The 22,844-nt window shown below is 39.2% G+C and overlaps 2 protein-coding genes across 7 annotated transcripts in view; both read left to right on the forward strand.

The window, feature by feature from the left end:
* Window positions 1-4,906: 4,906 nt before the first annotated feature.
* mal2 (mal, T cell differentiation protein 2) lies at window positions 4,907-14,391 on the forward strand. The gene is made up of 4 exons (XM_084944340.1): window positions 4,907-5,219; window positions 6,215-6,385; window positions 8,144-8,335; window positions 11,691-14,391. Exons 1-4 carry the CDS (start codon window positions 5,091-5,093, stop codon window positions 11,760-11,762), a joined length of 564 nt encoding a protein of 187 aa, XP_084800466.1. The 5' UTR covers window positions 4,907-5,090; the 3' UTR covers window positions 11,763-14,391.
* Window positions 14,392-15,022: 631 nt separating this feature from the next.
* LOC146377279 (protein MTSS 1-like) overlaps window positions 15,023-22,844 on the forward strand; it is a 48,419-nt gene continuing 40,597 nt past the window's right edge. For all 6 annotated transcript variants that reach the window (XM_084943994.1, XM_084943988.1, XM_084943982.1 and 3 more), the window contains exons 1-2: window positions 15,023-15,572; window positions 17,257-17,318. In XM_084943994.1, coding sequence (XP_084800120.1) covers window positions 15,501-15,572; window positions 17,257-17,318 — 134 coding nt within the window. In that variant the 5' untranslated portion in view covers window positions 15,023-15,500. The remainder of the gene's footprint in view (window positions 15,573-17,256; window positions 17,319-22,844) is intronic.

Consider the following 22,844-nt stretch of genomic DNA (forward strand, 5'->3'; position numbering starts at 1 on the left):
TGCTTGAAGTGGCCGAATTTGGCTACAATAGGACGTGGTCTCCCACTTCCTGTCTTCGGAGCCCCTATGCGATGCACTCTATCGAACCCTATGTTTTTCACCGTGTCCTCCGGCAGCTTCAGGTGGATTTTAATGAAGCTTCTCACGGTCGTTTCCGGGTCCTCTCCGGCAGACTCTGGAATACCAGAAAACACCAGATTATCTCTCATGCTACGGGCTTGTAAATCTATAACGGTCTCTTTTATTTTTTTATTTTCTATGTTTAATTGGGTCACATTATCGGTTAGAGATTTGACCGAGTCCCGTAGCGTGGCGTTTTCCGCAGCAAGTGTTTCCACCTGCCGCTGGCTGAACTCCAGGGATTCTTTTAGAGATTTAAATTCCCGGTGTAAGATCTCCACCAGGGACAGCCTTGCATCGAAACTGGACAATCGCTTATCGATTGACTCCAGGATGTCGACGATATCTTTGCCGGCAGGCGATGTTGTGCCGGGGGAGTCTGCCGGGCGATATCTTTTAGATGACGGCGTCTCAGCTTTGGCCGGGGAAGACGCGCTCTGGGCCTTCTTCATTACTAAATCTTCAAAGCACCGGTCGATGTATTCTTGGAGAGCGTCTAAACTCTCCTCGTTGTCCTCCAGGGTGTTAGAGATGATAGGACAGCTGTTGTTAGTTATATGACAGTTGGTTAGTTTATTTGGCAATACTGAAGTTTAAAGAAACTTTGTTAAATTCTATGCTACCATTAACTTTTTATCGGTTTTCAGCGTTATTTTGTTATCGTTTTTATCGTTTACTCGGTTTTCCTGGGTCTTTTCACGTGTGTTATGAATAAATCTTCTTTTTTTTCGTTACCGGTACTAGTTTTATTTTGTTGTATTTATCCGCAACACATTAAAGGCCGGTCCGTGAAAATATTGTCGGGCATAAACCGGTCCGTGGCGCAAAAAAGGTTGGGGACCGCTGACTTAGATAACTTCAAAATGTTATTGTTTGGCTTTTTTTTTTGTATTTTATTTGTTCCTGAGTAAATCGGTTTGGCTGAGATTAAAGTTATAGTTTTTACACAGCTGAATAAACCTCAAGCAGAAAACTGATTATCAGAAGTATGAGATGGTCGAGAATATACTCCGGTGTCCTGTTATATTTTAGATAGCAAGGAGTTTATTAAACTTCACCGAAACAATCTGCAGATTTCATTAAAATTTAATAAACTATCATCTTGTCTTTATTTTTAGTTAGCACATACCTTAAACACTTAAAGCTGTAAGCTAATGATAGTTATATAAGAGCAGAAGCTGCTGGTGCAATAAGCTGTACGTTTTACGTCTAATGGATGATGATCTGATTAGTCGACTAATCGCAAAAATAATCGGTGACTAGTCGACTATCAAAATAATCGTTTGTGGCAGCCCTAATACCAACTCTCCAAAAAGAGTTAAATTAACACTCTCTGGTGTGGACCCATATAGACACTTTAATAGTGTTGAAATCAAATCTGACTTTTAATTTGGACATGCTGGATTTGCTGTGTAGGAAGTAATGGTAGTGGAAATAAATCAGGATGCAAGAAACATTTCCTCATCTTTCTGAAGCACTTTGCAAACCACACCCAGGTCAGCCATTTAAAAAAAGTAATTCTTCTCATGGACATCGCAATGGAATTGCGATGCTCACATTTCCCCCTCACTGCAGTCACAAACTCCAACCACTTGACAGGAGTGTTTATGGCCCACTGAAAAAGATGATGAACAGTGCAAGTAATTGCTGGATGAGAATGAATCCAGGAAAGACCATGACAGTATATGAAATACCAGGTCTTGTCAGAACTGCACTTCCAGCAGCAGCTACACCAAAGACTATACAAGCTGAATTCCAGTGCTATGGAATTTGGCTATACAATCCAAACATACTTGAGCAAAGTGACTTTGCTCCATCACAGGTCACAGATCGTCCTTCTCCAACTCTCCATACAGACATTTCTCCAGCTGACCAACAATCCACTCCTCTTGCGGCTCATCTCACCAGTCCTACAGCTGATGACGTGACCGTTCCTCCAGATCCTCACATCTCCAGTCTTCTAACTGAAGATATGCAAAAGCTGGACCAAGAAAAACCCTTTTAGCGGGAAGAAAAAGGAAACAAATAGCAAGACTCACTGATACACCAGTCAAGGTGGCCCTTGAAGCAGGCCACAGAAGGAGGAAAATACGTTTCCCAAAGAAGGGGCTGTGCCAGAAACAAGGCAAATCCACTCTGACAAACTTAAAACAATCCAAGCTTTTAACATCGCAAAAGAAAAATCTGAAAATGAAAAACACTGAACAGGACAACAGAAATTCCTCAGACGCTGATGAGAATTTCTGTATTGTGTGCATGGAAAACTTAAATAACCCAAAAGAAGCTTGGGTTAAGTGCCTGACCTGTACACTGTGGGCTCATGAGGACTGCACTCCAGGAGTGCCATACGTCTGTCACCACTGTGATTCTGATTAGAAGATTAGAAACTTGACACAAACACGCATAGTTCAATTGATGAATCTGGTGCACAACTACATTTTTTCAGCTTCATTGTTATGTTCAAAAGTTGGTGCAGGAGTTATAGGTTACAATGCCCACTGAGTCAATGAGGCCAAACTCAAAGAAGGCCAACCAAAATTAATGAAATATTCAGTTGTTGAAAATTCCATAATTTGTCTTGTTGGAATATGTTCAAAAGCTCGATTTCTGCATTCTGTCACACACACATAGCTACATAAATATTTATTTTCAGAGAAAATAGCTGTACTATTTAATAGCAGAGACATGTAAATACTTTGCATTACATTTTGAATCCACTACCTTAAAAGAGCTCCAAGCTACAGACAGAAATGTCAAAAATGTCACAATTTTCCCCAGTCTCCCCTACACTGACATAAGACATGGACCTTCAACATAAAACAGGAATCAAGAAAAAATTCACAAAGACGCAGACTTGACACTGAACTAAACCTACACTAAATACGAGGGCACAAAAGCAAACCTAAGAAATAAGCCCTTAACCAGAAAAAACTGAAAGATAGATTTATAATATTCAAAACAGGATAACTAAAGAATCAGAACATAAACAATAATACAGAAAAATACCAAAATACAAGAAAGTGAAAATGCTGGGTCAAAATGACCCAGATCCGTGACAATAATCTGTACACGTCTATCATCGTCATCATTTCAGAAATCATTCCTGATGATGTCACCCTAATATTGAACTTAAGCAACCGCTTATAAACTGTAAACCAATGCCATAAAAAAAAATTAATAATTACTTAATATGTGACTGTATGATGTCATGGCATTTTTATAATATTGTGTGGTGCATCTATTTTAACTGTGTAAAGGGGATTTATGTAGTAAAAAAAAAAAACAACAACAACAAAAAACAATATTTAAATTAACTGTCCCTGCTTTTTTTTTGTCATTTGTGATTTAAAGAACACCCTTTATATCTTCTTCCACTACTTCTAAAGCAAACAATAGCACCGGCAAATGGTAGATTTATTTTTATGTCTCATTAATTACACATTACATAACTAAGTAAACCTTTACAGATGATTCGTTTTTAAATGCCTTCCCTACTTTTCATATTCGATTACTAAATTTTATTCGGGCCATACTGCTTCTGTGAGTCAAGCTGAAGTGAATAGTGCCTTTTTAGAGGTCATATCAGCGCTGGCTCACATAACACAAACCCTGGCTAATCATTAACAGTGGCTTTTCAAAAGAACCTTCTCTTTTCATCCACAGTTGATTATAACAACCTTGTGATCCACCAATTTCAACAAATTACTCCTCAACACTCATCTTTTCAGACACACTTACTACAAGCAAGTGTGTGTCGGTTTAGAAATCAGTGCTTTTATGTCTTCGGTTCTTACGTCATTGCTTAAACTAATATTTACTTTTAAAGCTTCTTTCCTCCTGCACTATGAAGGTTAACCAGTACCTGCACTACTGCTTCTTAGCCCATATTTCTTTTGTAACACGGATCAGTGAGTGTCTAGTCATGACTCCAGCTATCAGATTTTTGCCTCTCCCTAATACTCTAATAGCTGTGGTGTCTGCCTGCCTGTGGCCGTTCACACAGAGGGGGTAAAGCGCTCCAACAGAGCGATTCAGCGTTGTGTTAAATTGCTGCCTTCACTTTGCGTTAGATTTATCTAAATCGCAATAAGAGCGTTAACCTTTACCTTCGTTAATAACAGCAGAGATATGTGAAATTGACAATGAGGGTGTGGAGAGCTTAAAAGCCAGATGAACAAACTAAAGAAATAAAGGAGTGACCTATCTATGGTTGTATCATCATCAGGCTACACACCCTTGAGCATTTTATGACCTTTCTGAAAGTCAGTACTAACTTAAATGCAACTAGAAATCGGACATAACAGTAGCTCTTTTATTATTGAGTCAAACCCACTTGTCAGTCTTTTGTATATGAATAAATACATTTACTTGTTCTGGGCAACAGCTACTGTGTATCCCGTGCCTCACAAAGTAATAATTCAAAGCTGGATCACACGATTATTTGTGTTCTATCTTCTGTTCTTAATATAGCTATTCATAGCGTATACATATCGGTTAGAACTTTACACTTCCCTTTAAAATAAGTGATTTGTTGCCCGGACTGTGAGATTAATTCACTGTTATTATTTTTATTATTAGTAGTAGTAGTTGTGATAGTAGTAAAAGTAGCATTTCTTGTAAATTTTTTCATTATTATTTTTATTTATTTATTTATTTTGTTCAGCTTGAACCACTGCATGTATAACCCAAATCTTGTTTTCAAAATAAATCAAATAGTTTTGGAGTTCAGGCGTTCCAGTGAAAGATTGGCTCTGGGCTCACAAGCTTCCGTGATGTCCTTGAACGCAGCGCGGTCTTCCAGGGAGTGGCCCCAGCACCTGTCCGACCTGTTCTGGGGATATATGACGCCTGAGGAATTTCTCTCGCTGTCACGGTCCTTTGTTTAACAGGCTCTTTTTAGTGGGAGACGAGAGGGCGAGAGAGAGAGAGAGGGGGGGGAAAGAGAAAGGGGGCAGACAGAAACAGGAGAGATGTCGGAACCAGCCGCCAACCCCGCTGTCAACCCCGCTGCCACCTCGTTTCCAACGGCAACTATTACTTTACCTTTGGGACCGGGCGTGTTGAGGACTTATTCCGGAGCCCTCCTCTGTTTAGAAATAGTAAGTGTTGTTTTTGTATTTAAAAAGGAGAGAGCGAACAAAAGGTGCACCTGTTGGTTTTATTCGTACATTTATCAGTGACCTCAATGTATGTGTGTGTATAGTCACTTTGTCTTTATTAATAATTGATGATTCTTGCAGTTAAAGTCCAGTTAGACATTTACTTGTAGAATTTTTTTCCTCCCATTTCTCTCCCTTTTTTCTTTCTCAGTGTCGTTGTCAGCTCTACGCACTGTGACTCTTCGTCACGGTGTTTCCTTACCAGCAGCTCTGTAACCCTGCTGGTCTACGAGCGTCATCTCCTTACGAACTATTTATGACTTTAGGACTTTAATAAGTGAGCAGATAACTTCTTGTTTGCATCTGCAGTGCCAGCAGTGAAATGCATCCTATAACTCGGCAAGGTGACCTCAACTCCACCTTTACATGCGTCCTCTAATCTTGGTGGTTATTTTACTAATTGTCTGTCGCAGATACAGCCTTATTAAACGCTCCTTCAGTCTGCCAAATGTTTTCTTGTGACTGATATCAAACTTTGCTAATGCTAAAGGTGTTTCCGCTGAATAAAACTTGTCATTATCAACGCTAGTCTTTCTCCAGAATGAGTCATTGTAGCTATGGCAGTTTGACTTACATTCTGTTGCTGATCGGTATCCAAATGCTCCAAGCAGCAACAACATTTGCATCCTAATAGTCTGCTTTAAAACTTGCTGTACCTTTAAAACAATAAAACAGATTGCTTTTGTCAAGAAACAAAACTGACTGTATGCACAGAATGCACAGGCTGATGCAGTAGTATAAAATAATGTTTTGCTGACTCGCTGCCCTCATGTTACCTCTAAAAGAAAATGGTCTAAGGAATTTGCACACTGTGATGCAAGTAGATGAGATAGTAGATAGAAGCAGGCTCATTCAAAGCAGCCTTGCTAATGCAGTGAAAAAACATAGGAATAACTGCGTCCGTCACTAATGCAGGTTTTTGTGTGTGTCCCCAGTTATTTGGTGGTCTAGTATGGATCCTGGTGGCTTCGTCCAATGTGCCGGTGCCCCTGCTGCAGGGCTGGGTGATGTTTGTGTCTGTAACCACCTTCATTTTCTCCTCCGCCTACCTCGCTCTCCTCATCACTGGTTTGGCTGACCGCATCAATACTGACTGGAACTTCTTGGTAAACTGTTGATAGATTAGGTTGTCAAGCTTCCTGTCTGTCATCTTCCCATCTATACATACAGACATACCTTTTCTTTATCTTCCTCTTTTTCTTTCGGTTGGTCCCTTTTGGGGTCGCCACAAAAGATCACCTGCCTCCGCATCACCCAATTCCTAGCATCCTCATTTAAACATGCCAACTTGCACATTCATTTTGAGCCCCCTCTATAATGAACTCAAATGACATATTTAAATATTTACCAAGGTTTGGTGTGCAATAAGTAAATCAGAGAGGCTCTGACTGGATCTGGAAAAGCAGCAAAGTCACATATCATAAACTGCTATGAGATAGCAGACAGTGATCTGAAAGAACCTGTAAATGGAATAATTTAGTTTAAAAAGAAAGGCAAGCCAGTGGGTTAAATTTAACCACTGGTTAATGTGTGTTTGAGGCATGCGCACTGGAGATCTGTTTAAGTGGGAAAAATGCAATCCAGTCAGTTTTACTGCATAGACGGTATTTTAGCAAACTGGTGCATTGAAGTTTCTACATATCAAACAAAGACTCCCCTCTTAAAGTTGAGTCAGTAAACCTGTTTAGACCATTGCACATTTTTGTATTACAATAGACTAATATACAGTATCACAGCTGTTGTCGGTTTTCTGTTTAGCTGGTTGAGCTAGCTGTTGAGTACAGTCTCCTGTATTGCATCTAAATTAATAGGCTTTGTCAGTGTGACTGCAGGTAAACTGTGTAATGTTCATTCGTTTGTTTTTGTTGTAGATATTCGGTCACATCTGTGAACTGTTCAAATCTTTTACATTTTTAACACACTAGAGAACTTGGAAAATGACACAAGACATTATAGGGCTTTGAATCAGTGACAAAAGGCAAATGCAATGTTCTCAAATGTATCGTTTATTTACCCTGACTCTCGCAGGATTTATGGATTCCCTTGTTGGGTTATGCATCACTTTATATGGCCCACTGAGATCCACTGAGATAAGATAACTTCTTCATTTTACCATCACTCAATCGCTTTAAAGTGAAATGAGCAAAGTTTCAAGACATGTGACTGAAGATGCTACCCAGGACTGGATCAAAGCATTGAGCATTCAAATTGAAGTAAAACATATAGATCACAGCAAAGGAAGCCAAAAAAAGTTTAATTAGTGCAATAACTATGTTATGATGTTTAAATATGGCCTGCATTTGTATAAATAAATATAAAGAAAAATGCCAGAAGTTGTGCCTTGTTCTTGTGTTGTCATTATAAAGGACCCATGTCTGTGTCCAGTCTGGGCTCTCAAACAGAGCCACACTGGCCTGAGGCTCTGAGCCCCGCCCCAAAAGCGGCTTGTGGTGTTGTTTGTTTTCATCTGAACAATGAGTGACATGGATGATGAGCTCACACTAAAACACAACAAAGACCTGCCTGTAGACCCACGAGGCTCACCGAGTCGGCAGCACAAACTCTCATTAACCTTCTTTACACTGCACTAGTTTAAATCACTTCTTGCGCCGTCTTGTATGCATCTCTTTGTTAATATCATTTGATATATATTCCAAAGTGCAAGAGGCCACAGTGACTAGAACACTGTTGTGCAAGTTGGGCTTTTATTTATTCCCATGTACTGGCATAAGGACCGAGTAATGAAATCTAAGCTGTTCAACAATTTTATCAAAAAAAAAGAAGAAAAAAAGAAAACTCTTGCCTGTAGTTGTTTATCCCTGAAAGCTAAAAGTGCATAATGTGTTTCCTCTTCTTTTTCTCAGGATCTTTTTTACCATTTCATAGCTCTCCTCTTCTACTTTGCCGCCTTTGTGTTGGAGGCAGCAACAACAGCAGCAAGTACAGCAGCTGTCATCAAGATTCTACCAAACCAAACCGCATGCATATTGAAACCTCGCGGCAATATTTTGACATTCCTGGATGGCAGGCAGTACAGTATTAATGTGGTAGCCACGGTAAGTCCTGTATATGTTGTCACATTCAGTCTCTGATATTGCAAGTGTTGTTGAAAGATTTAAAAAAAATGTAATGTTATAATTAGTGCTGTCAATAGATTAAAAAAAATTAACTAATTAATCGCACAATTTTCTGTAATTAATCGCAATTACCTGATCAATAGCCTAATTGCAATTACTTAACTTTATATTTAAGCTTGTAACTGACATTTATGCAACATAATGAAGTAAATGCAGAATAAACACAAAGAATCTTTGAATGTTCACTTTTGGGGAGGCACTTCAAGTCCTTGAAACGAGGAACCAAAGCTATGTAAAGCGTGTGTTCTCAACGATTTTAATAGGTCTGAGGTTTGTTGCAATCCACTTGGCAATTGTGTCAGTCAATATGTCCGAGGTAGACTTACTGAGTCCCCGATGCTCCGTGAGTGGTTTGTCGCAGCTGGGTGACGCATTAGCCAAAGTGCTAGCAGCATCCCCGACTAACATATGCTTCACGTCAGGGGCGGATCTAGATAAATTTTCTCATGGGGGCAAAGAAATCAAATGGGGTGGCAAAATCAAAGCCTTTTTTTTTTTTCAAACGCATATGCAGGTGGTTACATATGGTTAAAATAATTCAAATGCAGTAAGTATACACGTTTTTCATATAAATATAGTCTATAACTTAATTATTGTCTGTAGCCCACATAATTACACACTTTAGTTACATAAAACATGCGAGTTTTGATCTTATGTACTGTATAGCCTGTATAATAAATAATATGTAGCCCAATAAGTATAAAATCCAGAAAGCTACACAACATGGGGCGGTTCATTTGCAAACACAAGTCTAACTTAAGTTTCACACTGTTTTTTGTTAGAAAACAATCACATTGTTACAGCTTAAATTACACAAAATGTCAGAAATCTGCACTGTCATGAACAAAAATTTTATCCTAATTTTTCATGATTTGTTGGATTAACCCACTGAGGTCTGAAATACAACTGGCCGTTTTTGACTCCTTTTGAGTTTACGTTTGTATTTCACCCTCAAATTGTTTCATTTTATTTTTTCCCCCTTGCCTTGTTTGGTATCATTCTTTTCAGCTCAACTGAATTTAGTTGGGTTTTTTTTCACTGACATACTGCATTAGTGTTACTGATCTGAAATCACACAAAGAACTTAAAATCCTAGTAGTATTTTTTTACTGTAAAAAAAAAAAAAACAGACATGTTGAGTAAATTTTTATAACTTGAAATGCAAATATAAAATGTACATTTTGTAAACATAAACAACAATTTATCTAAAAATGCGGCCAATACATCTGCCGTTTTTGGTTTTTTTTTCATTTTGTACAACCATTTAAAAATATTACTAAAACTAAAATGAGAGAACAATTAGGTGTGGCAATAAGATGCCCCACAAATGACGTGTGCCAGTAAAAAAAAAAAAAAAAGTTTGTCAACCAAAAGACAGAACAGCACAGGGATAAACCTGCAGGCCTGACAACAGGAGGTGTATCACTCCACTGGTTTTCTACTTAGTGACAGTGTTTACGTTGCAAATGTGCGTTAGTGACATTCATTAGTGCCCTCACTGACACACAAAACAAAACGACTACACAACAGAACAACTACACAAGACAACACAACACACTAAACGTCACAAATCTCCCACATCTAAAAACTCTCTCACTCGCTCTGTCTCACTGCCGTAATCGTCACTCCCAAAACTCTCCCCTCTTCCTAAACAACCAAATCCCACGTGTTGACTTTTTTTTTTTAATTGGTCGACATGGTACATTTTTCCACTGATAGGAAAGAGGTGGCTTTATTTATTTCTTTACTGTTTTCGTGCTGTCCTTAGAAAACGCTTAAAACACACACACACACACACACACACACACACACACAAACGTGACGACAGTATTTAGAAAAAAGCATGGCTTATATATATTATCATAACTCTGGATTTACTGGCCTGTAATTAAAATGTAAAAACCTTTGAACCTTCCTTCCATTTCCACAGTGTAACATCCAACCACCTGTGTAAAAAGCGAAATTCCCATGGTGTTGTTCAAAATGTGCTCTGGCACAATCATAACCATCGCTTTCTACTGAAAACAAGAAAAAAGCCGGTCCTGCTATGGGCTGAACCATTTGTTAATGGTGGAGGGGGGGGAACACTATGCAATATATTCAGTTTTTAGCATTTATATTCACTGTTGACTGTAACTACGCTCAAACTGTTAATGCTATCTTATTTTAATAAACAACACTGTCATATGCAAAACTGGGGTGGCACTTGGGGTGGCAAGGGATCATTTTAGGGTGGCACTTGCCACCCCATGCCACCCTTCTAGATCCGCCCCTGCTTCGCGTCAATGTGATATTTTAAGCTGGAAGTGCTTCGGTGAAAAGAAAATTCCTTCCTGCACAATGTGCATAATACTTTGTGTCGGTCGACTGTTCCGTCTTGTTATTTTTTAATACTCAACTTTCCCATCGAGAGGGCCAGTGTGCGTTTATCATCTTCAGCTGCCCGTCACTACCAGATCAACTGCCCATTTGCGCATGTGCGAAGGTAACTCTACTTGGACAAACTGCCCGACAAATGCGTTGACAGAAACACTTAAGGGATTTTGAGTCATCCTGCACTCCAGATGCGTTAATTGTGATAAAAATTTTAATCGTGTTGACCGTGATGGCGGATTAATTTGTGTTAATGTGGTAATTTTGACAGCACTAGTTATAATATAGTTGCACGACTGCCAGCAACAGTACATGTGGTTTTACAGAAGGTCCATTCATTATAATTACCCCCTGCTGCTTTGGTTTTGGACATAGACTGTATATAAAAGATGAACATTCTTAAGTCAGTCGCTTTCTAATGGCCAGCAGGGGGGAATTCCTCTGGTTTCACAAAGATGCCTGTCTGTATAGAAGTCTGTAGGAAGTGGTCCTCAGCCCCTTTGATCTGCCACCTTATGACCTTGTGGTCCCATTAGGCTTGAAAAGCAGGATAAAGACACTAGCCTATCATCATGCCGTGTTTCCTTGCTCACCATGTCTGGGTTCAAAACCTCAGTACAACAACAGAGAAAATGCCCAGTTTGAGGCTTCTCAACACTTCTTCACTAACCAGTGAGTGCTGTCATGGAGACTATGTCCACCTTTTACATACAGCCTGTGGTTTGCATTTAAATTTTTGCATACAGCTCTTGGTAACATGAAAGCATGTGTCATGTTTTATAAAGAGAAAAGAGTATCTGTTGTGCCCAGCTATCAGCTGGAACTGCCAGGCTATAATATTTGGCCTGGCAGTTCCATAATGGCCATAATGTTGGTTAACCCCCTTTCTTCTCTGTCCCAGATATTTGCCTTTGTGGTGACACTATGCTATGGCTGCAGTATGGTGATGGGCTTCAAGAGGTGGAGGAAGTAACCGCGAAAATGGACACGACTTGATTTCCAACTTCCTGCTTCGTAACTTCGACGTGTATTAAAACATGAGCCACATTGTGCAGTGCTCCTTAGAGAGCTCTGCTACTGAGTTCAACAAAGCCCACACTGTTATTTCCTATTACGACGCTCTTGTCAGAAAGTGATCACCACATCAAAGCTACGGTGGAAAAATATAGATGATGAAATTCTCAGCCTCAGACAAAACATCTGGCAAGATGTCTGCATGTTAATGCTCCTGCAGTAATTTATTTTGAGATATCGAAATCATGAGATTCACGTAAATTCACACAGGGCTGATAAAGGTATTTTGAGGACAGGGTTAGAGAACAGTACTTATAGGGCTCGTTATCAGCGTATAGATTTGATTTATTAACCGAGAGTTTTGCAACTTTTGATGCTAATCACTCAAAATTGATATGGTAAGAGAAGGAAAGCTGTGAGTGGTTATATTGCACAGGACTGTGAAACTAGTGAGGGTCATTAAAATAATTCAAATGATGCTCGAGTTTTGTTTTCCTCCCTGCTACGTTAAGCAAACAGATAATGTCCCAGTTTCTAAATCACTGCTTCACTGGAAGAAACAATTCCCATTTTTAGTTCCATTACAAATATTAGATTAGATTACTTTGATGGCACAATATGCTTCACAGACTACAAACAGCAGGCATATTCTTAATCCCAGTGTCGCTGACATAACTTGGTGCTAAGGCGTCGTGAACTCTGATTTTAACACTGCTGTCATGAAATGTTCATGTGGCTTAAAATAAAGGTGGATCTGGTGTTTGAATGTTTTAATATTTTTGATTGAATGTTTTTCAAAATATTGTAACCTACTGCAGACTTAGTCATTACTGGTAATGTAAAACATCTGTTAGTGCTCTCCTGTAGCTGACTTCAGTGACTTACAGATAAATAAAATCAATAATTTAACCTGTTCATTAATTTTTGTTAAAAAGTATATTTTAAATAGAATGTTTTAATATTTGACCTTAATACTTAATTGTGTTGATGCCTTATTAAACCGCTTAAATGAATAACTATCTTACTCGGTACGTGATTTATGATTTGTTTTTGCTGCATGCTTTTGTTTGTGTTAGGTAACTGGAACATATTGTTAATTTAAAATAGTGTTAAATTAATATGTTTTTGATTGTTTGATATTTTAAATGCATTTTAGAGCAACAAATAAAAGTCGTAAATTAAAAAAAATAAAACTAACTTGTCTGTCACAGTCAACAGTTTGTTTGTTTTTGGGGTTTTTAATATTGTAATTAAGAGTTGCCAAAGTCAGAACATTTTAAATTACAGTACAGGGTTTTATGAACGCACGAGTCTTGTTGCTGGGAGTTTCAATTATGATGTATAAGCTGGTTTTGACTCTTTTCAACTTTATGAAACCCTCCAAGTCCTCACTCTGACAGTTGAAGTTCTGTCTCCATATTTTCCATCTATATATTTTAGCAAAATGTTTCTGACTGGGACAAACCTCAGTCTAAAATAACGAGGCTTTATTGTATTTACAACCTACACAAAAATGTCCCTGCTTGTGTAAAATCCTAATCAGTAGAGCTAATTGTGATGTGATTATTAGCGGATATTTTTATTTTATTTCGTAATATTACATTTCCAGTTCCAGTTACCTTAGATACAAGTATATTTAAAAAGACATTCAATTCTAAAGTTTTACATAATAGAACATTAAAAGTCATTTAGCCTTACAGGTGTTAACGTTGGGTAAATACAACCTCAGATGAACAAAACATGACATGTCACAGTGTTCCATTAATTATTTAACAAAAACTAAGTCAAAATACAAAAGCAATTTGTAGAGAAAAAAAGCTCCCTTCATCCAATAGCTATTACTGTTCACCTAATAGGTTTCTGTATGACTTTATCAGTCTCTCACATTGTTGTAGAGCAATTTGACCCACTCTGAAATTGCTGGCATATCCACTCTTGGGAACATTGTGGCATCACGTTAACACACATCCAGACCAGTAAACTGACATAACCTTTGCTTTTACAGAGGTTCCCACACTTGCAGCACTTGGCTGTTAGTTGCCTATTAATTCCTATGGAAGCAGTAACAAAATTTTTCTACACAATGCTTCTGCATTTTTAGCTTAGTTTTAGCTGAATAAATAATGACACACTGTAATATGTTGTAATATGTGTTTTTGTTCATCAGAGGCTGCATTTGCCTAATTTTAAGATCTGGTACGGATCAGATGACTTTTATTATGACCTGATATGCAAAACATTATAACTGAAAGGGTGTACTTTCCTTTGCAAGTCATTGTCCTGTATCTGTTTGAGATTAATTATTTCACAGGGCTTACTGGATCTTACAAAGTGTTGCTATAGTATATTTTTTATAAATACATAGTTATACATATTTGATTTCACTGTTAATCTACTACTATAGTATGCATATATAAGTCCTCTATGTTTCAAAATGTATCAGCTTTTGTGTTGAGAATGATTATGAACTTTTCAAGCTGTATTGAATAAAAAGTATGAGTGCGAGTAAACTGCAATTTCTGCATGGAAATACAGCATATTCGGCATATTTCCCTCCTGGATTAATAAAGTCCCTTGCGGTGATTTTATCTTGTGATTTTTATTTCGACCACTAGATGTCGTGCTTTGCTAATAAAACTGTTGTGATTTGTTGCGTCACTTTTCCAAATTAACATATCCTAAACTATGTTCAGTTTAAATAGCAAAACATTTGCACCAACAAGAATGTATGATGATGTATTTTTGAAATAATTTGCTTTATCACTGCGGTCTCAATATTTTCGAAGTCAAACTACATTTATAGGAAATAAAACATTTTTGAAACACGTTTCTGATTCATTGAAATAACATGTTCAGTCGTTGTTTCTGTGCTATTTGAACTAAAAATTAAACAAACAAACAAACAAAATCAGACTTGCTTAAGGATACGCTAGAAGTCACTTGTAAACGTGCGTTACTTCACCTGCACATCTGCGGCAGCCTAAACCGGAAGTAACAAGACTCCTTCGTAGGTACTTCACAATAAAAACCAAAAATAAAAACCTTGAGCTACCACCAGGCCGTAGTATTCAATTTTAAATTATGTTCGATTGGTTATTTGTGTCTATTAATGATATAATTACAACGCTGAACGAGCTATGACCTTAAATCCTCCAGTAAATTGATGTTTTATTTTGATGACAAACAGGCGATCGGAAGTGCACTTTTTGTATCTTTCGGCTAGGCTTGACGGCTCGTTACTGCTTTTTCTCCCTCTCAGTGTTGTGAAGTAAGGGCAAACCTCGGGTGTCGATATTAAAGCTACCTGTCAAGCTGCGGAATAACGTTACCAGCTGAACATCGTGGATTATATGCGTTTCGATTAGCAGACTTCCAAACAGTATATTGGCGCTTCAGTTATGGATATGAGCGGGGCGGCGTGGAGGGGAGAGGGGGATTTAAATTTCTTTTCGTCCCGACAGCTTCTTTTGATTTGAAGTAGTTACGGTGCACCTCAGCAGAAAAAAAACGGCCGGTGTTCCCTCGCGATAAAAGTTACTAGAGCAGTCGACGTTATTTCTCGCGGGTTTTCTTGATTTTTTTTTTTACGAATCAGTTTTAGGGTTGTGTAGAGTTTGTGTTTTTCGTGGACAGCGGAGGAGGTGAAGTGAAAACGGCTCTCGGAGTCGGGACTGACCGCTGGAGTTGGTCCTGAAAAATGGAGGCTGTTATCGGGAAGGAATGCAGCGCGCTCGGAGGACTCTTTCAAACTGTTATCGCAGACATGAAAGTAAGCCTTTTAAACTCTACACTATCACTTAATTTATCAAAGAGCCACATCCAAAACATAACTAGCTACTTGACTCCCCTAACAGCAGCCTGGTAACTGGTAAACGAGAGCCGTGGTTGGTTAGCTAAGTTTAAACTTACACTTAGAGCCAGGCTTTTGATCTCAGCTTAAAATCAACCCTAACCTCTTGTATGCATTTATACGAATAGAAAAATGATTTTCACGTGATGGTTATCAGCTTGTGTGGCCATAATGTAAATTGCCCTGCTTCTTTTGTTTTGCTTTTTTGCGGTAAGTGTTTTGTTACGTTTCAATGCAGTCTTCTTATTTGCTCCAGTTTGAAGCAGATGTAGTGACCAACATTAAAGGCTAACTGGGGCAGTCCCAAAACTAGGGCGTCTTGTTTTGATGTTATTTTTTGACAGAGCTTGGCTGATGAGACAATTAGCTGATTCCCCAGCTGTTGTGTTTGCCTAATGGAATGCCCGGGGACCTAGCTGTCAGTGTAGAAACCTACCCACAGGGTCTGAAGGCTCTGACATGGCCTGCCTGATGGAGTCAGAAAGTTTATTATGAGACCTTCTTCACGCCTCACTCCCTGCTCCACTGAATTTTTTTTTTAGTTGTCAGGCCACTCTGCTCTCAAGGTAGTGCCAATAAAAAATGTGCAAATGCACGTAGTAATCTAAACAAAAAAGATTCAAATTCCCATTGTCTTTTATGGCACAGCTGATGAAGATATGCCTGCCTACTGTAACCTTTCACAGTATGTAAGCCTAATCTGTTGAGGAGTGATGGCAGGATAGGGTAGATGCAGGGGAAGCCCATTCGTCTTGGTGATGTTTAGAGAGAGAGAGTCAACAGGAGGTTTGCAGAGGGGACCAGGATGACAGGATGAGAGAAGATGGGCAGAGGTGATGTAAGGGTGACTGCATTATTCAAAGAATGATAGAGACCATCCCTAGTCTCTACTACCAGGAGTAGTAGAGACTAGGGATGGTGTTTGGGTGTAAAGTTTGACAGCATAACATAACATTCCTCAGGCCTCTGACAGTAGTAACACATTAATGGCAAACATGTGCTCATGCTATAGTCATCATTTTATCTTGTGCTCCCTTACTAGCACCTCTTGACGACGGATTAGGCCACTTGGTCTCTTTAATGGTTTTGATAAAAGACTCTTCAGCTATTTTCAGCCCGGGACCTGAATTAGGAAACATTTAAAGCCCCCCTATTGGGAACCAGGCTCATTATACCATAGTATTAGAGCTAAAAGACATCTCTGACCCATTTTGAAATCTAACACGCGCAGGACGTCGTTGAGCCCATTCCTGTTTTTCAGTTAAATGTGTCTGTGCAGGAAATATTGAACAAAACATGGGTGAAATGAAAGCCAGATTCTTGGGAGAGCCAATGATTTTCATTTGCATACAACTGATTGATTCATTTTTAGCTTTAATTTCCAGAAACCCTCAGGTCTGCTGTTGATAAGGTGGAAAAACATGTTATTTTGGGGTTTGGTTGCATAGGGAAGCCTAAACCTTGGTTTAGATTTGTTTAGCCCTGCAGGTGAGGTGAGGCATCAGTATGACCTTTATCGGTTTAATTCTTATGCAACTGTGGGAAAAGTGAAATCTGGTCAGTCAGTCATGATTGAGTCTTTTTTCTTTTTTTACTTCCACAGAGCAGCTACCCTATTTGGGAGGACTTTATCACCAAGGCAGGCAAACTGCAGTCGCAGCTCAGGTGAGAGCATGTTTTTGTGCATGTGTATGTGTGTTTTTATGTCTTTTACTCATAGAGGTAGATATTGCGTAACCTAATAGATGGGGGCATTATCATTCTCGAGACTAATCACAACAGGTTATAAACTTTTACAGGCTAGAGGAGATTACTTGCACATGAACATCTTTGTATTGCTGTGACCATTTCCTCTAAATGGACAAGAGGACCCAAACCATGCCAGAAAACTAGCACAGCAGACCCACTGGATCCCCTTGTTATGGTGGTCTAAGGGTTTGGGTTTTTCCTCAAATTTGTTACCTGTCTGTGTCATTCTCTGAAGCTTCCATGTCACAAGCTTAATCACCAACACATGAAAACGTGACATGTGCAGGTTAATGATAAGACTGTAGCCTTTTCTTTTTCAAAATTGTGAGGTTTAACAGGTGCATATTTTCATCTGTGTGTTGAATGTGACAAACAAACGGAGAATAACATCGTATTCACAAGGGGATGATGAAATAAACATAATATATACGAAAATCTAAAGATTCGGGGTTTACAATCTTTTTTTAACGACAAGTACGTTACTAATCGTTGCATTTGTGATGACGTTTGAGCAAATTCAGATAGGTGGGATAATAAACACAGGGCTGATTAACTAAAACAACACATTATTTAGTCTATTAATAATAATATCTCATGCATGCCAATGGCACAATGAAGTGAATAAATACATATATCCTGGTTTTTGCCTTCATCACTTACACAGCTGATGATTCGCTTGCAAAATATGGGGTATTGAAGAATTGCTCTATAGCAATAGGATTCTCTAACATGTATGTGTCATGGGATAGACTCCCAAGTCACTATTGCGTAACTTCTATGGTACCTCACGAAGATCCTCTTTAGCACTAAGGGTGCAAATTCTGGAAAGATGTCAGTACGATTTCATTCTCAAGAAGTTTCAAGGAGCCACATGGACATAATGAGCAATGGAATTTACACAAACGTCTCATCCATTAGCAATACTGCACAGGTTTCTTTTACATTTCCCTCTTCATCATTTTACCGTCTTTAGGACATTCCTCTGTTGTACAGTTACACACCTTTTGCCGTTATTATTCCAAGTCGTCCTCTAACAATGGATGCCAATCCCAGCCACCTCTCCTAGTTGTTTTTAAGTGGGCACGTGTCACCAGTCCAATAACTTATGACAGCTGAAATAAAAGCTCATTGTCCATTGGGTTCTGCAAACACAAGTGTCCTGTGGTTTCAATTATTCTTTGATTAACAGTGCATGGCATTTTTCTTTCCATTTAAGTGTCCACGTGTCCTCAAACAGACTAACAGGGACAGCTGTATAAAGGCGCAGTGACTTAACAATTCTTTCCAAGAGGAATTCCATGTCCTCTTTGTCCATTTTCTCACTATTAGGGCTGATTAATGGTGATATGTTATTCAAGCATCTCCATCATTCAGGGGTTAAATATGTGACCCTGGCATGCTAAGGCTCAGGGGAGTATTTGTGACCTCTTTGCTAATGACTGGTTGTTTAGCAGAACAGTGTTTGTGTGTCTGGGTCTCCGAACATTGGTAAAAGTACAAACCTGCTGATTTTGACTGGGGGGGCAGTTTACACTAGTGAGTTTACACTAGCATCTTTTTATTTAGTCTCAGTACACTAGTGGTAGCTGGATGATTGTGTTTTCCTTTTTCGTGGCATGTAATGTATAGTCATTGTGTCAGTTGGACAGCTCTGTGAGGATGAGCCAGTTGATGCTCTCAGAAAACATTTCATCCTTCACAGGATCATTTTAGACTTAATGTTCCTGATTAATCTTGGCCTACACCCTGCTACAGTCTGCAGTGGTTGTTGCATATGGGTGCCTTTAATGATGCCCTTGCTGCTGGATCACTAATAAGTGCAGGATTGCTCATGGTGACCTACAAATAAGACTAATTCTTTTGCCTTTAAAGCCTCTCTCAAGCCATTACAAATGCAAAAATAGCCCTTTTGACTACATCACAACCCCCAACCCACAGTCCTCTGTAATCTGTTTGGGGAGTGGACTACATAGAGGGGCACACATACACATACACACAAACACATACGCAGAGTACGACACAAACACACCCACCTTCCCTCCTTGGCCTGGATAAGTGACTAGCCAGCAGTGTTAGCGGCATATGTCTGTGTGTGTAATGATGCCCTAAGGCAGACTACTCTGTAATTTAGCCCCTCTGCCCCCCTCTCCCCTACGAAGTAACTAGGAAATCAACCAATTACAGTGTTCGGGTAGTTCTGTCATTTTTTTTCCCACTGCTCTTTGTGGTTCTAAAGAGCCATTGTGCGCGCACACACACACACACACGCACAAATATATACACATGTGATTGCGTATAGAACAGAGCTTTGAAGAAGGAAGGCAGGGTGGAATATAGGCTAACTGATTTCTAATGACAGTCCTCCTTTAACTTGTCAGTGTTTGGTCTGTTTGGTGTACCGAGGTTGACACAGCTGTGTCCAAGCTGGGCTTTGATACGGTCCCCCACCCTTCTGCTTTTAAGTTCATTTTCTGTTGAAAGAGACCAACATAAACCTTAAAAAGACAGCTCGTGTTGGATTTGAACTATTTTTGTATCTTTAGAAAAACTTACTTGGCTCAAATAAGCAGTAGGATATGTATATAGATTCATTTATTGATAAAGAGCTATCAATTTGAGTTGAACAGACCCTCTTCCTACTCAAACTTGCTCCAGTTTCTTTCCCGTTTCTGCTGCACTAAGAATAGGGCTGTGAGGGCAGTGGTGCTGAATGTATCATTGTCAGAAAGTGCACTTTGCTGGACTGTGTCAATCTGTATAGGGAGTTTGAATTGGCTTGACCAAAGCCTTCTGGAATAGTTATGTTAAAGTCATTTTTGCTAAATCAAGAACAGGGGTGTGTGCAGATTTTAAGACCATCGGTAGAAGTCAGGTCACTATTGTACTGCTGTCGAGAGCCGATTCTTTTTTCTTTTTTCTGTCTTGTTTTTGGCATGTTGAGACTTTTTAGCTATCTGTCCATCCATTTTATCCATTTTCTAGTCCTTATGTGGGACTGTGTCACAGGACCAGCACTCTGAGTAGTGATAGTCAGACCTCTCTCTCCTCAGCCACCTCATCCAGCTCTTCTAGGCATTCACTAAGGCATTCCCAAGGTATCCAAAAGACATAATCTCTCCAGCATGTCCTGGATCGGCCCTAGGTTCTCCTCCCAGTTGGGTTAGGGTTACCAATTTTCTTTGTGTTGTAACACAAAAAGGTCACAGAGCTGGAATTAATGGTAAAACTAGACTAATAGCATTTTCTTGCAAAGGTATGTAGCAGATAAAAGCAGATAATCATCACAAGTAACGGTTAACTACCACATGTTGTACTTAAGTTGTCTGGAGCCAGGGTTGCTGAAAGCAGTGTTTGCACAAGTCTGCTTTGAATTAATGAGTTAAACTTGACTTTGCTGCAAATGCATGTAAAATAAGATCCATAGACCAATGTGTGCATGTTATAAATTAGTGGGGGCAGATATCAGTTAGAGGTTGTTCTGGTGCCCGCACTGGGCTTTAAATAGAAAGGAATCTATGTCTGCCTGCGCGTATGTTTCTTTTTCCATTCGCAGGACACACCCCAGGATCTTCTGGTCAGCTCTGAAACAACACAACACTTGTTAGGCAATATTGCATTAGGTTTTTTGCAGTGATAAAGAAAAAGTTTTGTCCTTTGAAGGATGCTAGCACCTAACAGCCCTGCTCTGACTAATCTTTGAATCAGGGTTGTTTATCATCTGGTCTGCTTTTCCTTTCTGTCAGCCTTGCATAAGGCCCCTCTGAGATATCTCCAAACAACTTTATTGAAACAGTGAGATACAAATGCACACTATATGTAAGTCAGCATTAGGAATGTATGTGAAGCAGAATTTATTTCCAGCACTTGTTCTTGGTTGAAACCCAGTTTCCTTCTATCCCAAAAGATATGTATTAATAGAAAACGATTTATTATTGCGCTCCTGATAATACTGTGAGACATAAAGCAAACGGTGTCAAGTCAATGCTGTAGAACCAGGGTTGATTTTCTAATTAGCTTATTCCTTCATTGTTTCTTCCTGTTGTATCCAGGATCCAGCACTACCCACACTGCAACACAACTGCTGACAGATTGATTGAGGTTTAGGTGTGTTGTGCAAAAACCTTTTGCATTTCCTTGTATGTGTCTTTGAATAAACATCTATTTTCATGCCTCCATGCTGGCGACAGCCCATTCGTAGCCTGAGGCATTATGCTTTCAGTCACCATCATCCATGCAGAAATGTAATATCCAAAGAATTCCTGGAGCAAAGTTAAGTAAAGTAAAAATGTTTAATAGGAAAAATTGATAAAGAATAAAAGTAGGGGGACATTGTGACAACAGTTCATATTTGTGCAGATGTCTAATTAGTGACACTAAAACCTTATTTGAAGGTATCGCCTATTATTGCTGGAGAAAAAGTTAAAGAAGGCAAGGTTGAGATGGTTTGGACATGTACAAAGGAGGGATGGTGAACAGAGGAGGAAGACCACGGAGACGGTTCATGGATGTAGTGACTTGCAGAGGGTTCATATGACAAAGAAGGATGCTAGGAATAGGATGAGATGGTGGCAGATGACCCTTAGAGGGACTATCCAAAAGAAGAAGAAGCCTTTATGAACAGAAAAAACATGGCTGGAACCTGACTATACAATAACACTGATGTGTTATTGCTATTTCTGTTGTACATTTTTCTTGGAATATTAATACCTTTGTTCCCTTTGCAGTTCTGTCCTGTAATCAGTTATGTGTTTTGTTTTGTATTTTCCAGTTGTGAAACGTAGTTCCTAGTGGGAAACTCCCAGGTTGTGTTATGAAGGTTTTCTCTTTACCCATGGAAGTTAACAAGTATTTGACAAATTAACATCCCCTGTGTTAGAACAAACAATCTATTGTGGCTGGGAGTGCTGTGGAAAATTTCTCATCAATTGTCTTTCTTTGTCTGGCACGCATGACTGATTGCGGTTGTCTAGTCTCTGTTTGGTAGATCTGATATCACATACATGCACGTGCCCACACAAGAGCCTTTCATCTATTTATACCTGTGATCTTAATCAATGGGAGATCTGAAGTACGTTAACTTGTCAGTGGGTTCGACAGTTAAGCCGCCTGCTGCGAGCACGCACAACAGCTGGTCTGCCAGACAGCCAGGTCGGCAGTCAAGTTGGTGTACTAGGAAGACGGTTTCTGTAATGAGTAAAACAGAAAGTAATCAACACAAGACTTCCATTCATTTTTATGATGCACTGGATTTTGCCCTTTCTGTAATCTGCCACGATTAAAAAGTAATTTATACTGCACTTGCACTTTGCTAAGTGATGCAAGATGACAGGAACGCCGGTTTAAGTTGCATACTCGCTCTTCCATTTCACAGCCGAACAGGGTAGATCCCATTGATCCTTTCATTGACCTGTAAGTGTGGCAAACTCGAGAGCCGCTCTGCTG

The sequence above is a fragment of the Perissodus microlepis genome, chromosome 11, assembly GCF_051167445.1.
Source record: "Perissodus microlepis isolate ML-2025 ecotype Zambia chromosome 11, ASM5116744v1, whole genome shotgun sequence".
NCBI lineage: Eukaryota > Metazoa > Chordata > Actinopteri > Cichliformes > Cichlidae > Perissodus > Perissodus microlepis.